This window comes from Aquarana catesbeiana, linkage group LG02, assembly GCF_042186555.1.
Source record: "Aquarana catesbeiana isolate 2022-GZ linkage group LG02, ASM4218655v1, whole genome shotgun sequence".
In the NCBI taxonomy this organism is placed as follows: Eukaryota; Metazoa; Chordata; class Amphibia; order Anura; family Ranidae; genus Aquarana; species Aquarana catesbeiana.
The window spans coordinates 511,345,681-511,368,976 of NC_133325.1; the positions used below are offsets into that span (position 1 = coordinate 511,345,681).

At 40.9% G+C, this 23,296-nt stretch overlaps 1 protein-coding gene across 1 annotated transcript in view; it reads left to right on the forward strand.

The window, feature by feature from the left end:
• PLXNA2 (plexin A2) overlaps positions 1–23,296 on the forward strand; it is a 518,514-nt gene that overhangs the window by 85,389 nt on the left and 409,829 nt on the right. The window contains exon 3 of the mRNA XM_073615770.1: positions 11,939–12,121. Within this exon, the coding sequence (XP_073471871.1) occupies positions 11,939–12,121 (183 nt within the window). The remainder of the gene's footprint in view (positions 1–11,938; positions 12,122–23,296) is intronic.

Sequence of the window (23,296 nt, forward strand, 5' to 3'; positions counted from 1 at the left end):
GAGTGGAGACTGCAAGCCAAACATTCCCATAGACACACTCCTAAACCTTGTGGACAGCCTTCCCAGAAAAGTTGAAGCTGTTATAGCTGCAAAGGGTGGGCCAACTCAATATTGAACCCTACGGACTAAGAATGGGATGCCATTAATGTTCATGTGCGTGTAAGGGCAGGTGTCCCAATACTTTTGGTAATATAGTGTATCTCTAGCTTAGATTAGGTGACTAAACGGGCACTCCCGCAGAACATTTCAGTCATCATTGTCTAGAATGGGCAAGTCTAATGTTCATGTTTACCTGCATTTAACTGAAATAGGTTGTTGCAAGGTCATATAGAGCTTTGAGTGAGACTTGGATAAAGCTTCCTCTCTCAGAAGCACTTCCATTCTTGTGGACTCTAAACCAAATGAGACTAAATCAAACTGGGAGGTGCAAGCATGTTGAAATTAAAATTAATAATTGAAATTGAATGTATTGAAAAATTAAATAAATCCTATGGCCATCTATGATTCAGAGTCTTTACAGCCTTCCATATTAATTTTTCAAGGAGTTGTTAATACTCTGATGCAGTGCATTCTAAGCTGCAGTTGGAGGACCAGCCTGCTGTTCTAACCATAGAGTCTTTTATGGCCTTCCTAACTGACTAGGTATGCAAAACGTACCTCAATGAGGACTGGAAACAACCTGTAGGATGATGGCTTCCTCCTGACAATGTTAAAGAAAGCTTTTCCCCTAAAAGGGAATTTATTGATATATGTGTTCTCTGGTAACTGTAGATACTCCTGTAATCCACTTTAAATAAACATACCAGTGAACATTCTGATGATGATCTTATCTTTATTCCACTGACTATCAGTCAGGTTCTGTACTTTGGCCTTAGTTTGAGTCATCTGGTATAATCCATCCCCTTATTGAGGAGAATTAATGATAGTGTGGATCACCTCCGTTAAACTAGACCACTCCATCTCAAGGATAAACTCTCATGTCCTGGAGCTCTTGGAGCAATTGTCTTCTACCCTGCGATTCAGCTGTTTTGGTCTCTTGCATTAATTTAAATTTGTGTCTTGCATGGGCTTAATGTCTTCTGAGATGCATAAGGCACTTTGGCTTCATACTCTGCATGCCAAGGGCACCCAAAATGAACATTTGTTTTAGTCTCTCTTTAAGATTAGATGTCTTTTTGATTCCACCCTTGACACTATTATTCCTGAGGCCTCTTGTGTGCAACGTAAACACAGGAGCTCTTGGTATGTCATGAAAAAACCCCATAACTCATTTAGTACTTCTGTACCTCACAGGTGATCTTTCTACTTCCCATTTACACAGCGCATCTTAAGGCCAGAAATCTGCCTAACCTTCTATTAGAAAGGTACCAACTTTTCCACTTTTGCAAGTGGGAGTTTGTTCATCCTGATTGGTTTATGGATTCTCAGGCTTCCGCTTTTATCTCTACTTTTTCCCTTTGGATCAGGTATCCTTATCTAGCCAGCTCTACTGGTGTTACTGCACCTCATGCAGTGCAATGCAATTTTGCAGAATTGTTTGCGTTCCCTGCATTCATACAGTATGCTGGTAGAAACTTATGCTTGTGAGTTGCATACCTTTCAATACCACACGCCTCTCTATAGTGCAGTCTTTTTCCATTATCTTGGGCTGCACTGCTTGCAATGCTTGACTCTCTTCAAGCTTTATACCTTTTGTGACCTGCTGGATAGAGGAGACCTTCTCTGAATAGAGTCAGCGCAGTTTCTGCTAGGCCATAGTCATATAGTCCACTACACTCTTGAGTGTAGCAAATCCTTCTCCATTTACCTTTTTGAATACTTGCGGGGGGATTGTTTAAAACAGTGGTTCTCAACCTGGGGGTCGAATGACAATTTGTTAGGGGTCACTGAATCCTGGGCTGTTCCTGAAGCCAGCCTTTTTGCAGCCGCCCAGCAGGGCTGTTCCTGGAGCCTGCGGCCGCCCACTCAGCCTCTTCGCAGCCACCCATTCTGTTCACGGCATGGCTGGGGGGCAGAGACTAGAGGTCAGCTGACTGGTGAGGAATATGAGGTGGGAGGGGCTGGAGGAGACCCTATCTCCTGATTTCGGCATAGGTGTCACTGCTACGAAACACCACAATGTCAGAGACACAGTGAGTAACACCTGTGATTATGGTTGCCATTAACAGTCCCCACTACAGTTCTCAGATCAGCAGATGACCTTTATCAAGAGCACCTAAGTTGGCTGATCAGAACAAAGGGGGAGAAAGAATAAGAGAAAAAACAAGAAAGACAGCTAGAGAGGGGGATGGGGAAAAAAACAAGAAATTAGGATAGAGAGAGATAAAAGGAGAACAACAAGAAAGAGTGGTACGTCCTAAAATGTACCATAAGGGGTTTTAATACTGTATGAGTGGAAGGGACTCAGAGAAAGCTAAATGTCCGTGGGTTAGGAAAGCAAATTACTTGTCTTGCCTTGGGTGCTGACAACCTACGCTCCGAAAATAATTTTACTGTTGGGGGCCCCCAGCAACTTGGGAAATTTTATCAAGGGGTCACGGCACTAGAGAGGTTGAGAACCACTGGTTTAGAGTATCTAAATCTGCTAATACATTTAACAATAGCCCTTTCCCACAGTGACAATGCTGCTGTCCAAAGGTGTCTTTGTTGCTACTTCATCCAGGGTATATGCACCCTAATACAGGGAGTGTGTTACTGACTGGCACCTGGTGAAAATAAAATAGGAAAAAAAACAAAAAAATAAAACTAATGCAGCTACCACATCTAATAATTTGTAAGCTGCAATATATTACATCTTTGGTTTTGGGTTTAATACTGCTTTAATTGTCCTCTGCTACATTTCATCTACAGGCTGCCAGATTTTCACCCAGTCAATTACAGGAGGAGTGCACAGACAAAGATGTATGGGATATAAAGAAAACATAGTAGCATTTTCCTTTGCTGTAAGACCTTTATATATGAGTAATGATAGGACTTTGTGGAATTTTCATTACTTAGCCCATGATTCATTGCATGTAGTCCATGGAAACCTGAGCATATGAGCAGTTTATTGATTTATTAGAGGTATTTATACAGCACTGACAATTTACAGAGTACTTTACATATTGTACATTTACATCAGTCCCTGCCCTGAAGGAGCTTACAATCTAAGGTCCCTGTCTTGCATGCATACATACACATTTTTCTTTTCTAGCTGACAGGATAAAGAGGTAGACAAACAGGCAGTAATTAGTATTATTTCAGCAGCTTGCTTTTCCAATGTGTTTTAAGTACTTCATATTTAACAAGCATATTTGAATTTTCCTTTCTCTGACTGGGAAGTACATGTTTGAATGTTCCCAGCTGCTGTTGAAATATGTTGTTCTAAGGTATACGTTTTTTCAGATGAGGGTGGTAGACAAACAGGCAACCAAATTCATACTTTGTTAGAGCTTTGGAGTCTGCACAGCACTGTGCAAAACTTTTAGGCAATTGTGTAAAATTGCTGTTAGACAAGTGATATAATATCATGAATGTGTTATTAACAGGGAAACTGCCTGGAAAGTGCAGTTAAGAAGATAAAAAATGATAAATGAAATCAATATTTGGTCTTGCAATCCTTTGCTTTTAGACAAGTGGAGAATGTTACACAGTTGCATCAAATACTTTGATTGTCATGCTTCCTTTTTTCCTCTACAAGTATTCCCAGACTGGCACAATGATGTTAAGATCTGGACTCTGTGGTGTCCAAATGATCTGTTTTGGGCAAATGTTTGGGTTATGGGGTCATTATCATGCTGCAGAGTGAAGTTGGGACAGTTCAGACACATGATGGTACTGCTTGAGGATATATTCACACCAGATACGGTGGGACTTTGTTGGGCTTCTATTCCATAGAAGTCTCACCACAAGGACAAGGTAAAATGCATTGTCTCGTATGTGCCTGGTTTACACCATTGCGTTGGTGTTGTGTGTGAGCAAGGTGCGCTGAGAAAAAGTATTGCATGCAGTACCTTTTCTCAGCACAGCACACTGTGAGGCCTCGCACTTTGCGGTTGGCAATTGAACTTTAGAGATGTCTGTGTGACATCCTAATAAAGATGTCTGTGTGACATCCTAATAAAGTTTGTGTAAAAAAAAAAAAGAAACCGTGCAATCTACCAAGCATAGCGCTTCATCACTGCGCTGAGCTCAGTCGGATCGCACTACGCACTAGCTGCTGCACTACAATGCAGCAGCTGGTGTGAAACAGCTCTGATAGAAAAAATCTGTACTATGCACCACCAAATTTGCCAAAATCATCAATTTCTTTTGCAGGAAAACTTTCCTAAACCTACAGGGAACCTCTGTTTTCTTTGTTCTGACTCATTATTCCAGAGAACATGCAGCCCTTTTGTGCACCAAAGTCTTTGTGTTTCCTGCAGGAATTTTCTTTTGGTTGCAACATTTATATGAAAACCACCAGATTTCTCTGGACTGTACCATATTCCCTGTGGTTTCTGTCTATTGAACTGATGGCGCTGCTAAACATCTTCTAGTTTCATAGCAGTAAAGCTGATGTATTTCTTATCTTCTGCACTCTTTTTGAGGACTAGTTCTACATCTTATAAGTTTGTCTGAGTTTCTTCATAAAAGCTTGGGCAGCACATCTGGAAAAATCTGCCTTAAAAAAAAAAATAACTGAGAGGGCCTTTGCTAATGCAGAATGACTACTTTGTATCCTGTTGCTATGCTCACTTTTGCCATGGTGTGCATTTACAAGTTATGGTGGTTGTAAAACTCAGACATGAAATATGAACGGAACCTATCTCTCTGTAGTGTGCACTTGTCTCAGTTAAGAGCACTGAATGTTATTTCTGTCTTCTGCTTCATTCCTCTGCTATCAGCATAAATCACTTCTGACAAGTTTTCCTGGCACCAAGAGAAAAATGGTAATAGGTGAGGGACCCCTAGCAGATTGTCAGCCTCAGCTCTGTTCCTGTGTGCTGTGTAGAGGGGGGGTGTCTCTTCCTTCCAATCAGCTCTCAGACCTCTCCTCACTGAGCTCTGCAGTGTGTAATTTCATCTCTCCGCCCCCTTTACTAAACTCTCAGACAAGCTATGTAAATTCAGCACTTTGAATGGATCCAGAGAAGGAAGTACTGCAGATAAACAGATGCAACTTATGTAGGAGGATTTGTTTCATCTCTGTGTATCATCTGGGGCCAGTCACTTCACTGGGTATATGTAAGGGTTTACAACCACTTTAGGCCTCACCTTAGGATGGTTGCCCTTGCCCAGTTTAAAACTAGCAGATAAAAAATTGTAAAGACATATATGAAAAGTATGCATTCCAGGTTTTAAATATGACTTTGTTCCCTACAGTTATTTTTCCCACAATGTTTCTTATTAGTCTTAAATTATCACTCTTTTGTCTCTTAAAATGTAAATACTTGTATATTTTTTAAATATTTATTACCAGCAATCTGTTCAGCTTTTTGCCATCTTCATTTCTTTTTTGAAGTCTTTATTATAGTCCGTGATTTATTAATTAAATATTAGTGCCCTTGACCATTGGGGAATTAAATGTTCTCACTTTCTGCCTTATAATTTTTTTAACCTTCCCTATTCAGCTATATAGATTGTTGTTGCTTCCTGGAGACTTGCCAGAGAGAATGCATTTGCTACATTATTTGTTTAAAATATTTTAAAACCTTTCCTATTTCATTTTAGTTCCCCTTTTAAACAATTAGAAAATGTGTGCTGCTTGATAAACTGATTCATTTAGGCGCAGTTGTTTTTTTTAGCTCTAATTGATTGAATACACTATTGCATATTACTCCCAATCAAATAATAGTTTAGCTGGACTGGACATAAATTATTTGATCAACATAGTAAATAATGACCATAGAAGGGTGAGGTGGGATCTGAGCATGGACAGAAAATGCTAGCAAGCAAGCATCTTTGGAGGATAAAAGGTAAGATGACTGTGGCTGGGGGAAAGAAAGGAAGACGAGATGATGGTCATGGAATAGGGAGAAAATAGATAAGGCAAGAACTGGCTGTTGCTGTAGAGAGAGAGGGGAATAGCAGCTGGCCTCCTTTCGGGAGAGGATGCGGAGAAGGACCTGATCATGGACTGGAGAGTGAAAAGGGAGATCCTGGTGTGGTCCAATGGGTTATTTCTGAGATGTTTTTTTCTTCCTTCTGAGTAAAATTGAACACACAGTGGTAGGAATCGTGCAAGAGAAGCTACAGTGGACAGTCAGCAGAAAACAGAGAATCTTTTGCAGACAGTCAGAGGAAGAGCTTGCAAGTAAGCTATCGCAGGCAGTGAGCTATCACATAATCTAGTGCAGACACTGGGGAAAGGGTGCTACATGGGGTGTGGAGAGTTTTGCTATGTGCACACTGTTGAGGGAACAATCAGGGTCAGGGTGGTGTGTAAACACTACACTGAATATAAAATAATGTCTGTTTCAGAGCATGGTCAAATTTTATGTGCTGGCAATGTGTTGGCATTACAATTCTGAACTGGCAAAGCCTTGGCTTACATGCCTCACACATTCACAGTGATCTCTTAGCCCCGGTTCACACAGGGGCGGCACGACTTGCAGGTCGCCTCAGCGAGACGACCTGCAAACTACTTCCGAGGCGACTTGCTAAAAGACTTCAGCATAGAAGTCTATGCAAGTCGCCCCCAAAGTAGTACAGGAACCTTTTTCTAAGTCGGAGCGACTTGCGTCGCTCCTATTAGAACGGTTCCGTAGCACAGAACGGGAGGCGACTTGTCAGGCGACTAGGTCGCCTGACAAGTCGCCCCTGTGTGAACCGGCATTTAGTTTTATTTATTTATTTGTTTAAGTGCCATGTTCCTTAAACTTTCCTGATGTTCATAGTTTTAGTAGCTTCCTTGCCCAAGCCCTTAAGCTTGCTAAATGCTGGTAGACTTCTGAACATATGGTCATACAAATATTCGTACGAAAATTCTTTGTACATTTGACGACTGCACAAATGTTGTTTAAAAACACTTCAAAATGTTTATTGCTTTTAACATTAAATTTTGGAATGAATATCATTTCACAAACAAAAACCACATTGACTGTTAGAAATTTGCTCTAGAAATATTTTCCATCCTGCTCCTTTGAATTTTCCCATCACTCTGGGCGAAAAAAAATCAATTTGACCCCACTGATTAGAAAATTAAACAAACATTCTTAATAGGAAAATTTTTGCACAAAATTGTATTCCTCTATAGCCATCTAAACTGAATACTAACTAATGAACCTAATGTTACCATATTGTAGTCACTGTTCCTGAATCTATTCATTATATATGGTATCTGGTGTTTAAAATGGCCAAATCTAGCAGAACTTTCTCCTTATTGGATTTACTAACACTCATCACTGTAAGATAATTGTTTTTTACTGTGGATAAAGCTCAATTTAATTTTCTAGAAGCATGTGCTTCCCAGTTGTCCAAGACTAGATAGTAAAAATGACTTCCTGCCACAGAAGGAGGCAGGGCTAGGGTGTTTGGTACCATTTTGGCTCATTTAAGTTAAACACCCAGGCAACCAAACAGCAGGTGGGACTTGACTCGATAAAGGAGTATTAACCCTGAAACATTGTCAGTTGCTTCCAGTTGTCTGCTGTTTACACTTCTCTTTACTATTATGTTCTACTTCGCTATATATTTGTTTAGCTGTTCCCTTGTATATCTCAGTGCCAGTAGAGGTAGTGACTTGTGTTTATGAGCAATTCTCTGTACTTTTTGCATGTGTACTTGTATGTATATCACATTTCTGTACCCGGTTTATGTGATGTGCTTTTGGTATAATGTATACATATTAAGGCTGGGTTCACACTTTTGCCAATTGGATGAGGGTTTCCCCGCATCCAATTTGCATGACAGGAGACTGACCAACTCTCAATGGAGCCGGTTCACACAGCTCTGGGCGGTCGTGGTCCACACTGGAAAAGGGTCCTGTACGTCTTTGGCTCCCTTTCAGGTCCGAATTCAGGCAAAAAAATCGGACCTGATTTGCACCTGAAATGGAGAACAGGGACGCACCGAACCCCCTGCTGCGAGCAGCGGCCGCAGCTAGTGTGAACCCAGCCTAAAAATTTTTGTGATGTGCTGACTTTTTTTTTACTCAACTCAAAATTTTCATTCACTTCTTGTTCTTTGTGAAACCTGTCAAGTCCAGAACTTAAGCATTTTGTCTGGAGTGGGGCTTATTTGTGCTTTCCATTTTATTCAGACATGAAGCACTGGATGTTCATTCCTCCATTGACGGTGTTAGATAAATTAAACTCCAGCACTTGTCTTAGGGGAAAAGTACAGACAGATTTAAAGTGACACCATGCCCATCTTCTTGTCGTCCTGTCAGAAACCCTGACATAACGGCTGTCATAATAATGTTTTGCAAGATAACTAGCCTTTTTATTTATAAAGAACCCTGACAGAATATTAATGCATCCTGTGCATTCTCCTTTTCTGTAAATGACATATTTTGTGAGATTAGATCCAGATACATCCATGTTGTACCACCAAATACAGCATTAGGACAATATTGTCTGTACTGATCGACAAGGACACTAAAAGTCAAGACAGCCCAACAGGTCTACCATGAATAGTTACATAGTTACATTAGTAAGGTTGAATAAAGACACCAGTCCATCCAGTTCAACCTGAGTGAGTGTGGGTGCGTGTTTACAATATCCCTATTTTTATTTAAGGTACCCATGTACCCATATAGCGCCATCAGTTTACGCAGCACTCCACACACTCACATCGGTCCCTACCCACAATCCAAGGTCCCCAATTCACATTCATATACTAGGGACAATTTTGGACAGAAGCCAATTAACCTACCAGCCTGTCTTTGGAGTGTGGGAGGAAACCGGAGTACACAGAGGAAATCCACACAGGCACAGGGAGAATATGCAAACTCCAGGCAGGTAGTGTCGTGGTTGGGATTCGAACCAGCGACCCTTGTTACTGCTAGGTGAGAGTGCTACCCACTACACCACTGTGCTGCCCTATGTGAAGGGATGCGGCTGAATCTGGTGATGTAAGCTGATAAATAGCAATGGGTGAATATCAGAAAATCTGTCCTACCAGTGATTTCAGTTTAGCAATCCCCACACCACCTAATAAATTAATGAAATTTATAATGTTTTTTCAGGGAGCTTGTGTCCCATCCCAAGGTTTAGGGTCCCCAGGATTAATTTGTGTGAGCAAGCTCCTGTAGGAATTTAGCTACTACAATTGTTGCAGATTGCAGTGGATTTGTGCCAGCCTATGACATCATTACTATAACAAGGAAGTATTATACTTCTTTATTAGTTGATACTTATTAGTTAAATTGCTTTCCGAATGACGGAATATCCTGCCACACAATCCTCTCTGCCAATCAAATTTGCATCCTTATTGTATTTGTACATTTTCCTCATGTTCAGATTTTTTTGCAGACAGTCACAGGAAAACAGTGTAGAACATTTGTTCACCATGAGTTATTTGACCCAATGTACATATGAATTTTCTAGTCATCCCTAATGCAAACTAGGGGTATCTTAATGGTGGGATATGAATGGGAATTAATGCAAGGTAGACATCCGTACCATGAAGTATCTTGGAAGGGTGGCTTTACAAGAGAGTCTACATATGTGGCAAAAGTGACAAGCTTTAAAGGAAAGATTGAACCATTTTTACATACAGGTCTCCACCAGCCTATGGCCATCAACACCATATATCAATTTGCAGTTTTACCAGTTATTTAAAGAATTGTTGGCTTTATGTGATAGCTGGAACAAATCTTTGTAAACAAATGTTTCTTAACCCTGGTCAGCACAAAAATCAGCACAAAATCAGGTGTTCTAGGTAGTGGTCAGCTGAGTCCACAGTTTACAAAGAAAAGCTCCTGTGGCATAATGTGATATCAAACCCTTTAGATTTTTAAGCACTTTCAGCAGCAGATTGAATCACTTAACTGAATGTGTAGCCTAATTATATTTTAAGCCTTGGCTGTGTTCCTGTTTAAGCTTGTGCCATGACCGCTGCTCTAGGTTTTCTATTTAAGGGTGGCTCCTTGCAGCATCCTATGGAGCCACCCGTGCATGCACTGAATAAAACTAAGTCTCCCTAAACTATGTGCATCAGTAGAAACACACAGGCCCCATAGCCTAGAATGACAAGCACTCCACTGAGTCATCCTCCAAGCCAGTGGTTCTCAACTCTTGTCCTCAAGACCCACTAACAGGCCAGGTTTGCAAGATAACTGAAATACATCACAGGCGATATCATTTGCTGCTTAGTGATTGCAGTATTCTAGTCTCCCCAAGGTAAGGCTGGTTTCACACTATTGCGAATTATGCGAATGTATTTTCTGCATCCAACTCGCATGTCAGGAGATTGTGACCGGGTCACACATCTCCAGAGCAGCTCCAGTGCGAATTGCACAGGAGTCCTGTGCGTCTTCTGGTCTGTTTCAGGTCTGAATTCAGCCAGAAATTCAGGCTGAAATCGGACCTGAGATGGTGAACAGGGACACTCCGGACCCCTGCTGTGAGCCGCTCTGTGCTGCAGTATGAACCCAGCCTTAGGCCCCTTTCACACTTATGCGACTTCACAGCGATTTCGTGGCCACGATTTTGCTGCGATTTGGGATCAGTACTACTTTGTACGACTTTGCCACAACTTTACTATGCTGAAAGGATTGGGTGGGACAAGGGTCAAAAAGCTGCTTGTGCTTACACCTTGTGCTTACAAAGTCGTACTGAAATTGTGTCTATATTATTCAGGTATGATTTACATGCTACTTGAGGGTTTAACATTGAGCTCTATGGACATCAACTCGCATGGAAGTTGGACCAAAGTAGTGCAGGGACTGCTTTGAAGTCGGCACAACTTAAAGTCGTGCCAATATGAATGGTAGTCATTGAAAATCATGGAGAATGACTTGTCATACGATTTTGCAGTACAAAATCTTGAGACAAGTCATATAAGTGTGAAAGGGGACTTATACTTAAAATCTGGCTTTTTAGTCCCCTTTCACACTTATACGACTTGTCCCACGATTTTGTACTGCAAAATCGTATGACAAGTAATTCTCCATGATTTTCAATGACTACCATTCATATTGGCACGACTTTAAGTTGTGCCGACTTCAAAGCAGTCCCTGCACTACTTTGGTCCAACTTCCATGCGAGTTGTACTCCATAGACCTCAATGTTAAACCCTCAAGTAGCATGCAAATCGTACCTGAATAATATAGACACAATTTCAGTAAGACTTTGTAAGCACAAGCTGAGAATGGTTAATGCCAAAGTTGTGGCAAAGTCATACAAATTAGTACTGCTCCCAAATCGCGGCAAAATCGCGCAACTTTGAAATTGCGCTAATGTGAAAGGGGCCTTAGTGGGTCCTGAGTACAGGAGTTGGGAACCACTGCTCTAAGCTAACATGCTAGAGACTGCACTGTCCAATGTGAACCCTTTCCTGTAAAGACCCGAAGTTCAGGGAAGTAGCACTGAGCGTGCTGGAAAGTTGTAAGCTGCATGTGCTGGAGTAAGAATTGTAACAAATAGTTTACTGGAGAATGCTTATTTTATTGTGCTCAATGTATTATACTAAAAAATGTTCAGGGTTTAATACTACTTTAACTGTATAACTGAAAATTAGAAATTGGGCTGAAAGAATTTATTTATCTTTTCCCATAAAACTGTATACTAATTACTAAAGAAGCTGTGATTTATTGCATTGACCACATCACTGATTTTGTGTTCTTCCTTTGGCACAAGGAAATACCAAATGACTGATATAACTGCTATAAATGATATCACTTCTGTGTTGGAATAAAATTCCACTTGTTTTTACAAAATCACAAAGTGGAATTTGTGAAATTATTATATTACTTCCTTAAGAATCTGGAATATTTATTTCTTCAATGACATATTTGTTTATCTCTGTCTTTCAGCCAGTACCCATTGATGACAACTTCTGTGGATTGGATATTAACCAACCCTTGGGCGGACTTAACTTGGTTGAGGGTGTTACATTATATACAGAAAGCAGAGACAGGATGACTTCTCTGACCTCCTACATCTACAACAATTACAGCGTGGTATTTGTGGGGACCAAAAGTGGCAAAATTAAAAAGGTATGCATTTTTTTTTTTTTTTACTAAAGTCAAAGATATTGTCTAAGATTTTATGTTAGACGTCTACACAGAAAATTTACCTGTGTAGCGTTTTATTGTATAAATATGATTTTCGGTATAGGAATGCTTATAAAGTTTAATCTTGATAATTGGTACGGGATAACCATTTTTTTGTGTATGTAAACGCATTCTAAATACCTATATATATTACCTGAATTTAAATTGGTTATTTACTGTGTAGGAGAGTACCTAATGACTCCCCAGTTCTTTTATTCTATTAGATATACGGAAGGTATGGAACCATAGTGTAAGAAACCTACATAATGGTGCAAGGGTCACCAATGCATTTTATTGTCAGACTTGGAATAAAAATAGATTTTTAACTAACATGCTAGATATGCAGTAAAGCTATATAAAGCATATCTAAACCTAAAAACAAGCCTTAGCCTAAAAAATTATGCATCATATCTAAAAATGTTTAGGCAAGCACAGAAAATGCCTTTTGATCTTACCAGAAAGGCAGCATCCTTGTCACTAGCATGTAAACTTAAAAGATTACTCAAATAACTTTGTTTAGTGTGTAAAGTACCAGTCCCATCGTCCCACCATGTAATGGAGACGGACAAAGGCAGACATTTTAAAGTTCAGCCTGTGTGACAACGATCCCCCATGTACTGTATACAGTGGAGAACAAAAAAAACAACATGGATCAGAAAGAACAGGAAGTGTGGTAATCTTCAGGTATACCAGGTGAAAATAAAGGGAAAAAAGCCTGACAAAAAAAAAAAAATTCTGCCAAACATCTAAAGGCTGACAAGCTACAATATATATATTTTTTTGGGGGGGGGGGGGGTAGATACACTTTAAGTAGCCATTGCATGCATTTTTACATATGGGGACAGGAGTTACTAGCTAGATCTTTCATGGTGCTCTGAAACATATTGATAACATATCAGTTCACATACATTTTTTCAGCAGACTTCGAGGACTGGAGTATACAGCTACATCCCCTCAAAACCTTAGTTACTTTTTTACCCAGATTTATTGTTCAAAAGGGTAACAGAGTCCTTGCATCTAGGGTTACACTTAGGCCCCTTTCACACTGGGGCGGTTTGCAGGCGTTATTGCGCTAAAAATAGCGCCTGCAAACCGCCCCTAAACAGCCTCCGCTGTTTGTTCAGTGTGAAAGCCCGAGGGCTTTCACACTGAAGCGGTGCGCTGGCAGGAGAAGAAAAAATCTCCTGTCAGCCGCATCTTTGGAGCGGTGAAGGAGCGGTGTATTCACCGCTCCTTCACCGCTCCTGCCCATTGAAATCAATGGGACAGCGTGGCTCTACTGCGGTAATACCGCGGCTATAGCCGCGCTATACGAGGGGTTTTAACCCTTTTTCGTCCGCCAGCGGGGGGTTAAAACTGTACAGCTAGCGGCTGAATACTGCGGTAAAACAGCACTAGAAATATCGCTGTTTTACCGCTGACGCCCCCTACCGCCCCAGTGTGAAAGGGGCCTAAATGTAACACAAGTTTCAGAATGCAAAACAACTTTGGTGTCAGCATGGCACCAGTTTTATGTGGACTCAATTTGCTAGACCTAGCAGCCTTCTCACAGACTGAAAGACACTTCCAGTCAGGCACCTAAGGCCTCCCAGCCAGGTGCTAAAGCAGAAAGTTGAGTCATCTCAGGAAGCACGGCGGCTTGGGCACACAATGGATGCCACCCACAACTAGACCCTGTTCCGTTAAGGCCCTTTGCATTTATACACAGTTTAAATTACACATTTGAAGAAGTAATTATTTATAATTATTTATAATGTTATACTTTAACGTGTTATGCCATTTATTCCATAGTAAGTTCAAATTCAGAAACATATCTCTAGACAAATGCCCTTCATGGTCTGTAGAGTTCTTTCTTTGTAGTCACTGCCAATTTGCTATAGTGCCTGCGAAGCTGCTATAGTACGTGTAGTGATACCCCCGCAGGAGCTGCTTAAGTTTGTTCAGTCCCTTGCTCTGTCTCTCAACCCTAATAACAGCTTCAGCCCCCTCTAGCACACCTGGCAATAGTGTAAGTGCAATGACCAATGAGAAACACACACATTGTGATAATACACAGAAATTGTCTTTACTGCAATATTTCTGTGGAAGAATAACAGACAGTAACAGTATATAGTCAAGTAATCAACTAGAGAGCAATAACTGAGATTTAAGAGCAATATAGCTCTCAATCCTATATTCATGCTGCTTTCAGGCGATTCCAAACCTGAGAATGTCCCCAAGAGCAGAGGCACACTTAAATGGCAAATAAAGCACAATATGACGCTTTTTAAATTGGATTGGTTACCTTTACTCAGATTAGCTCTATGAGTCCAGGCAGGAGGAGAGCAGAGGAATGACTCCTTTTGTGTCAGGTCTCTCTCTTCTGTCCCCTGACACCACAGGCCCAACTTTAAACACAAGTCAACAGGTAATAGCTTAACTTCTTAGATAAACTGTCCCACACCCCCAATGCATATACAGAGGATCCGTATGGCACTAGTAGCTTCAGTCCTTATGAAGAAAAGATAAGATTTGGTGTCTTCAGCTAGCCACTTTCTTTGGTGCATTTAAACACCTGTATAGCGTGCTCAAACAACATAACTGGCCCAGCTCATCAAGTGAATTAGGCAGGATCCTCCTCAGCAAGGTAAGAGGACAATGATGTCTGTATACAGTGTCCCAGAAATGGATAACCTTATCATTTATCCCTGTGGCACTGCAAGTGTCAGCAAGATGGTTACCAGCAACGATGTCTGTATGCAGTGTTCATACTCCTTCTATGGTGCAGTGTCTCTGTTCCCTGCAGATGGGCAAAATGCCCTCCCACCAAATCCTGTGATCAAGGCCCAAGTGAATGTCCTGGAACAGCAGGCTTTCTTGATGACCCGACTAGTCACCTCACACTGGAACTCTTCACTGTCGGTGCACCTGGAATCCCCCTCTCTCAGGCTGGAGGTCTGACTGGCAGTGGAGACCTGAATTGCGCAGGGAGATCATCTGAGAGACAGCATCTCTCCTATAGGTCTGATCTCTCTCACTGCCTCATTGTGACTGACCTTCTCTCAGGACACAAAATAGAGTCCTCAGCTCTTTTTTGTGCAGAGCATCCAGGGCTTTGTAGTTTCTCTCTATATACCACTTTTGTGAGGGAATTGCATGTCCCAGAATCCATTGTAGCTGCTTCCTGCAGTTCAGTACAGTCTCCCTGATTGGCTGCTGTAACTGTGCCTTTAATTGGCTTTCTTCTTCCTGCCAATAGGGGCACAAGGGAGGTTACTGAATGAATACCTCTGCGTGTATGTGTGAGCTCATAATACATTAGATTCAGTCAGTGAAACAGGGAGAAGGAGGAGTGTGAAAAAGCCCATGCAGACCATGACAGGTGCTTTCTCCCTAAACCTTTCCCTAATATGCACCTATGTAGAACACAAATTTGTTTAACTGTATTAGTCTACAGTAAGGCGTGATGTAACAAAAGCACAAAATCTCCCTAAATATATGATACATGGTCATCTAAGCTGATTTTACTTATACTTTTGATTAAACACATGACGACATATAATAGGCACCCAGTAGTCCTATACATAGTATTTTTTTATTCCTGTGTCTTGGATGGATGGAGCTTGGGACACTCCTAGTTCTAACATTCTGTATAGGTTAGAGCAGTGTTTCTCAACTCCAGTCCTCAGTGCGCCCCAACAGGTCATGTTTTCAGGCTCTCCATTATTTTGCACAGGTGATTGGATCAGTTTAACCTCCTTAGTAATTACCATAGCCGTTTCATCTGAGGGAAATCCTGAAAACATGACCTGTTGGGGTGCCTTGAGGACTGAAGTTGAGAAACTCTGGGTTAGAGGATTGAAAGCTGCTGAATTAGACGAAGGAGCTGGGAGGAGTGAAGTTTTGCTTTCTTCTCCTCATTTTAGCAATGCTAAGTGAACCCTTCAGCATGGGACACCCACAGGAGGGGGTGGATGATGCAGCAGAGTGGGACAAGGAGAAATAGGGATGGCAAGGCTGGGCTGCTTTCTAGTGTGTATGTGTGTGCGCCTGATTTGGCACTGAATTCTTCTAATAACAAACTAAAAGAGAGAAGGGGCAGGCTGGAAGGGACAGACCAGCTGGTTTCTACCATAACAGCACTGTCAGCCTGTCACTAATTTTCTAATTATGAAATGGGTGAATGATGACCATAGCGAGGTCAGACCCAAACATTGTTTCACAATCTGTTCTCACAACTGAGAAATGTTGGGCAAATCCAAGTATATGATTAGAAGGTCTATGGCTGTCAGTACTGTGTTCTTGGTCTGTTATTGCATTGCATATTTCTCTTCTTTGATGCCCTGTACACACGACTGGTTTTGCCGTTGGAATAAACTCTGAAGGTTTTTCCAACAGAATTCCAACGGAATTCCACTCAAGCTGTCTTGCATACACACGGTCACACCAAATTCCGACCGTCAAGAACACGGTGACGTACAAAACGTACATCGGAACAACATGTATGACGTCTCGTACTTGCTTCAGAGCATGCGTCATTTTTGGAACGTCGGAACAGCATACAGACGAGTGGTTTTCCCGAATTTGTTCTGTCGGAAAAATATAGAACATATTCTCTAAGTCCATCTGAATTTTCGACGTAAAAAGTCCGATGGGGCATACACACGGTCTTAACATACGATGAAAAGCTCCCATCAGACTTTTCTGTCGGAAATTCCGACTGTTTGTACAGGGCATAAGAGTTTATTACTTTTACTACCTGCAATATCTAATCTACAAAACAGTCTTGTTGGGCATTATTTGTGCCAAAATTATGCAATGTTTCACTGCCATGCACCATATTGCACTGTTACTCAGTCTCCACCCTCTTCCCTGTTTTGCTAATTTGTTTAGCTACAGTAACAGCTGCTTGGTTTGGTTAATTGGTTCCTGCCCTCAGATCAACAAAGGTCTACACAGCGATGTCCAAACACTGAAAAGTTTAACCGCTAGCTGACCAGCCACCGCTGTAATACTGCAGCAGGTTGGCAACGCTGCACAAATCTCCATAGCTGTACATTGCTCCTTTAAGATGTCATAGCAAGCGCACGCGCGTGCTGCCGGAGGCCCGCACACACGCCCACCGCGTGTCCCCGGAGCTGATGCAGTTGCCCGATGGGCGCGATGTCCACCAGGCACCCGCAATTGCTCGTTACAGAGCGAGAACAGGGATGTGTGTGTGTAAATCCCGGTTCTCCCAGGGGTGAGTATGAACACCGATCAGTCTCCTCCCCTAATCAGTCCCATCCCCCCTGCAGTTAGAACACACCTAAGGAACACAGTTAACCCCTTGATCGCCCCCTAGTGTTAACCCCTTCCCTGCCAGTGACATTTATACAGTAATCAGTGGCTATTTTTAGCTCTGATTGCTGTATAAATGTCATTGGTCCCAAAATAGTGTCAAAAGCGTCCGATCTGTCTGCCGCAATGTCACAGTCCTGATAAAAATCGCAGATCGCCGCCATTACTAGTAAAAAAAAAAAAAATAATAAAAATGCCATAAATCTATCCACTATTTTGTAGACGCTATAACTTTTGCGCAAACCAATCAATATACGCTTATTGGGAATGTTTTTTACCAAAAATATGTAGAAGAATATATATTGGCCTAAACTGATGAAGAATTTTTTTTTTTTACATTTTTTTTGAGGATATTTATTATAGCAAAAAGTACAAAATATTGTGGTTTTTTTTTTCAAAATTTTCGGCCTTTTTTTGTTTATAGCGCAAAAAATAAAAACTGCAGAGGTGATCAAATACCACCAGAAGAAATCTCTATTTGTGGGAAAAAGAGGGCATAAATTTTGTTTGGGTACAACGTTGCACGACCACGCAATTGTCAGTTAAAGTGACTCAGTGCCGTATCGCACAAAATGGCCTGGTCAGGAAGGGGTCAAATCCTTTCGGGGCTGAAGTGGTTAAAATAAATAAAAAGCATGGGTTGGTAGCGGGCGTGAAGTGTCTTCTGCTCTTGACCTTGCCCTAATTTTAAATTGAGATGAGGCAAATAGGCCTTGTGCACACTGCAGCTAAAACCACCTGACTTTTTTTTCTGCCTCTAAACGCCCCTCCATGTACATCTATGTGTTCATGCACACATAGGTGTTTACAGGCAGGAGCATTTAGAGGCGGAAAAAAACTTTTCTCCTCTAAGGAAAAAAGGTTTCTAAAGGAGCAGTGTGCATGAAGCCTAAAAATAATGATCCACATGCATTGAAAGCACTGCTCTGGGCCTGATCATGCAGAAAGTATGGGTAGTTTTAAAAGACTATTGGACGTGCATCTTATGGAAAACAATTTAAGAGGGTATGGGAAATTATTTTTCTACACACACACAAACACCTACACAGGTTGAATTGGATGGTGTCTTTATTCAACCTTACCAACTATTACCAACTATGTTACTATGTTAGATCAGTGTTTCTCAACTCCAGTCCTCAAGGCGCCCCAACAGGTCATGTTTTCAGGCTCACCATTATTTTGCACAGGTGATTTGATCAGTTTCACTGCCTTAGTAATTAACACAGCTGTTTCATCTGAGGGAAATTCTGAAAACACGACCTGTTGGTGCGCCTTGAGGACTGGAGTTGAGAAACACTGTGTTAGATTACCAACTACTACAAGTGCAGGTCTCTTGCCAGAGTCAGATTACCTGCAGTGTAACCTAGGCAAATGTCCTGTGGGTTTAGAAGGGGCTAAACACAGAGACATCTAACTGAACTACTGGTTGCTCAGCCTATTTACTGCACCTCTCTTAGCAGCCACGTCAGTGTGTAACAGAGCCACCAATCAGGGAGTTCTGACAATGGGGAACTCATTCCAAAACCAGTGGTATAGCAGCACCATAGAGGAAAGCAACATGAATGAAAGTAAAAAAAAGAGGGGCCCTGGACATGTAACCTGTTAGTCATATGATCCATTCTCCTCCAAACACTGAGCACTCTTTGCTCAGTGGGGCTTAACCAGCTACACACTTCATCCTGATTTTTATGCATAGGGTAGGCTGCAGTGTGCGTGGCATAGCGGTGCATAATGGAAAGTGAATATTTGTATCTGCTCTCTCTTATATATGAGCCCCTAACTGTAATACATAGCTTGCACCAAGCACAGACCTGCTTGCCACCTTCAGTCCCTCATGGTTTGAATATTCTAATGTGTCAGATAAGGCTCCTGTAACTGGCCAACACTGCAGAGAAGACAAGAAAGACTAATGGGGAAAAAGATGATGACATTGCTCCATGGTCACTGCTGGCAGGACTGCTTGAGAACATTCCTAGAGATGTGGCGAGGGTGTCCGCAAACCACAGTTGTGGAGTTACTGCTGTCACTGATTTATGAGGGTGGAATACATGCTGGAATTAGTAGAGATTGGAATGAATATTAACTCTTAGTATTTAAGTTTTGGAGACTACTGTGAAGATATTACATTTAATAAAATTGTTTTTGAATTACCAAAATATTTTAATATTAACTCTAATATTCCAGAGGCTTCATGAAATTTGTTTTGTATCCCATGGTTTGGGTAAATTTTATTTTTTGCTTTAAAATTGTTGTTCTAAAACTGATAGCGTGAATTTTCAAAACGAAGGAAAAATTAGCAGACATGGTTTCCATCAATTATTGCTTCTTATAATCAATTTCTAACACTTCAAAAACTGACTTGTGGGTAAAATAAGTAAGATTTTTGTGTTAGGAACCATTGGAATATTTATCTCAGGCCCTGGTGCTGTATGCTAAGAGACTACTTGGTTTATACCTTAGGATAGCATTTTTAATTTTTAGGATCGCTGTTTTCCTGTATGTGATTAGTCAGACTGGTAGTAGTGACTGAAAACTAAATGGCCATAGGCCAGTTTATGATTTTTTCATTATTGTTTTTTTGTTTTTTCTCATGGTGAATCATTGCATTTGTGAAGTCTGCTTGTGTTCAAAGTCTTGGTAACTTATATGTAATGTGAAAGAAAGTCTTACATTTTTTAAATGTAGTAATCAATTTTAAAACTCTCTTTCTAAAATTAAAAGGAAAAATAAAGTGCCCCTAGCAAAAGTTCCTACACTGCTGATCAACACAGTATTGTAGTGAAACAGCTGCCTAAAGAATATTCTGCTTCTGAAACACTTTTGGGTGCATCAGTAGCTTGGTCTCCCGCTGTGCTCAGCAGTTTGATCCACCATACATACATCACTTCTTTGTTCTGTAGTAATGCAAGAGTTAGTGGTATGGGACCTGGAATCAAAAAAACTACTGAAAGTGTGCAGATTCCAAGGATAGCTAGGTAGCCCGAGTTTACTAAATGTCAGTAAACAGAGAACTAGAAAAAAAAAAATCAGGTAAGATACATCAGTTATGTAAAAGGAGATCTTTTATAAACTGAAAAAGCAATGTAGTGTACAACAAACCATGTACTGTATTTTCAATATCATAGTTATGTTACCCAATAAATAGCAAATTGATTTGTTATCCATGTTTCATCAGTTCGACAACTTGTACTAAAGGCTTTATTTGGAAGTGTTATTCCATGCTAGTTAATGAACAATTAAAGGAGACCTCAGGGAAATTTAACTGGAAATGGCAGCAGGAAGTAATTTTTTATTTCTTAGTTGCGCAGTAGATGTCTATATGGCTGTTAGTTGCAACTAAGTGATAGTTATAGTATTGTTGTAGTCCCTGGAAGTTCAAAATATTGTGGGTAAGATGGTTAAAAATTCCGGAATTAGCAATGTGAGCCCCTATTGTAAACAAACATTTTCTGGACCTCCTTGTACAAACCAAGATTTTGCTGTTGGGTTTGCTATTATATGTGTGTCGTTCAATAGCAACAACAAAAACGAAGATACTTTTTCCTCTGATCTCTTTACAACTTTGTCATAACTGACATTCAAATAAGGAACAAATGTTATGGAGTTTAAAATTACTGGGGATATTATTACCAATCTTTATTTTTTGTAATCACAGATAAGTACCCATATCCCTGGCATAATATGTAATCACTCGCAATATGTTTCCTGATTTATTTGAACTTGTAAAATTTATACAAGAGATTGACTTCTTTAACTGCCTTACTCTTACAGACTTATTTAGACTGCCATGGTCCAAGAGACTGCATTTTGTGATAAACTTCTAAATAGACTTCCCCAGAATATGACAGCTTGGCCACAGAAAGAAAGTCAATCTAACTTGATATAAACAAGTGGGGTACTTGTACGCTATTCAAAGTGTTGGAGATTAAGATATAAATAATAAAAAGTGTAAATAAATGTGTATATAGCTGCTGGACTTCTGAAGTGTCACCAGCACCAAAATTATATAATAGCAATCAAGTGAAGAAGCACTATATATATATATATATATATATATATATATATATATATATAAACACTCTTAGATAACCAATAAATTGCAATCTTCAAAAATAACATAATATAAAGTGCAAAAAAATGCATAAAAACAGTCAAAGTGCAAATGCAATGATAGTATTAAAATAAAAGTGCTTATAATAGATAAAAGTGCAATGTGCAGTAATGTATAATATGAAGTGCAATGGCAATAATAGTCCAAACTGTAGAAAACTGTGCATAGAGCTTTACAAATAATTAATAGTCTCTTCAACAAATTAGTGCAAAAGAAGAGGGTGGGGAGAAAAGTGTCCACGTGCAAAAAACAGGATTAAATGTGATGATAGCTTGTAGATCACTTTTCTACATGCCACACCCCGTGTGTTCTAGCCTCTCACCTCCCAGGTAGACCCCAATGGGTCTAGTCACCCATCAAGGTATTCACTAGTGGCAAACTGGGCTTCCTTCCTCTCTGCTGGAGATATCACAGCGGGACAGAAAACACCTGCAGCTGTAAAGGATAAACTGCATTTTTCCTGTGTGGTCTGTGCTTTAAAACGACCTCTTTCCAAAGCTCCTCCAGATAAGGGATATTATGCAAAGGATATAAGGGATCTCCATAGCGTAGTAGTTAAAATGGATAACATTTTATTTAAAAGTAGCAACTTACATCTTAAATAGCAAAGATCACCAGCATGTATATGTCAGGGCTGGGCTCAGCCCTTCCTTCCTCTGAGCTGGCTGCTCAGCTGTTGGCTAATTGCCAGCTCCTATCTCTTCACAGTGACTCACCTGTTGATGATATCCTGCTCGTCAGTCCTGCCTACTTAAGCTCTCTTATCTCCTGCGTTCCTGTTAAAGACTTGCTTGGCTGACATTCCTTCTGGCTCCAGATGCTGCTTGCTGCTCTCCTGATCTCTGGTTTCCTGACTTTCTGGCTTGGCTGACTATGCGTTCCAGTTACCGAACTTTGGCTATGTTTTGGCTACGTTTGTTTCTATTTACTTTTATTATTAAACAAGTGTGATTTAACTGTACTTCTGTCTCGGTCTGATTCATGTTTTCTGACAGTAGACGAAGGCCATGAATTCAGAAGATGCAGTCAATCCACTTGTTGGTAATATTTTTTCCAGATTGGATGAGCAGGATCACCGCATTGATCAGTTTGCCATGGCGTTGCAAACGCTCCTGAGTCACAGGGCTCACCTGGAATCTCCCACTGTGGCTGCTACGGTACAACCTATGTTGCAGGCCGTCCCTGCTGCTGCTCAAGTCTCTGTGCAGGCACCCACCTCGAGTATTACCTCTATAACAGATATGTCTAGTTCCGCTCCGCTTCCCCAGTGATTTGGGGGAGATCCAGTCCAATGCAGAGGATTTCTCAACCAGGTTGAGATATACTTTGAGATGCTGCCCCAGGAGTTTCCCACGGACAGAAGCAAAGTAGGTTTTGTGATATCTGTTGTCTTGAGTTACTCTGAGTTTGCTGCTTCTTTTAAAAGGGTATTTGACGTTCCCACACGCTCCGCTTCTGCTGCCAAGTGCCTCATGTCCATCAGAGAAGGAGAACTGTTGCCAATTACGCCATTGAATTCCGTATTCTAGCAGCAGAGGTTGCTTGGAACAATGAGGCCCTCGTGGATGCTTTTTCTCATGGTCTCTCGGATACCATCAAGGATGAGATAGCACCCCAAGATATACCCACTGAGCTGGAGAAGTTGATCACGTTTGGCAACCTCATTGAGTCCAGACTCAGAGAAAGAC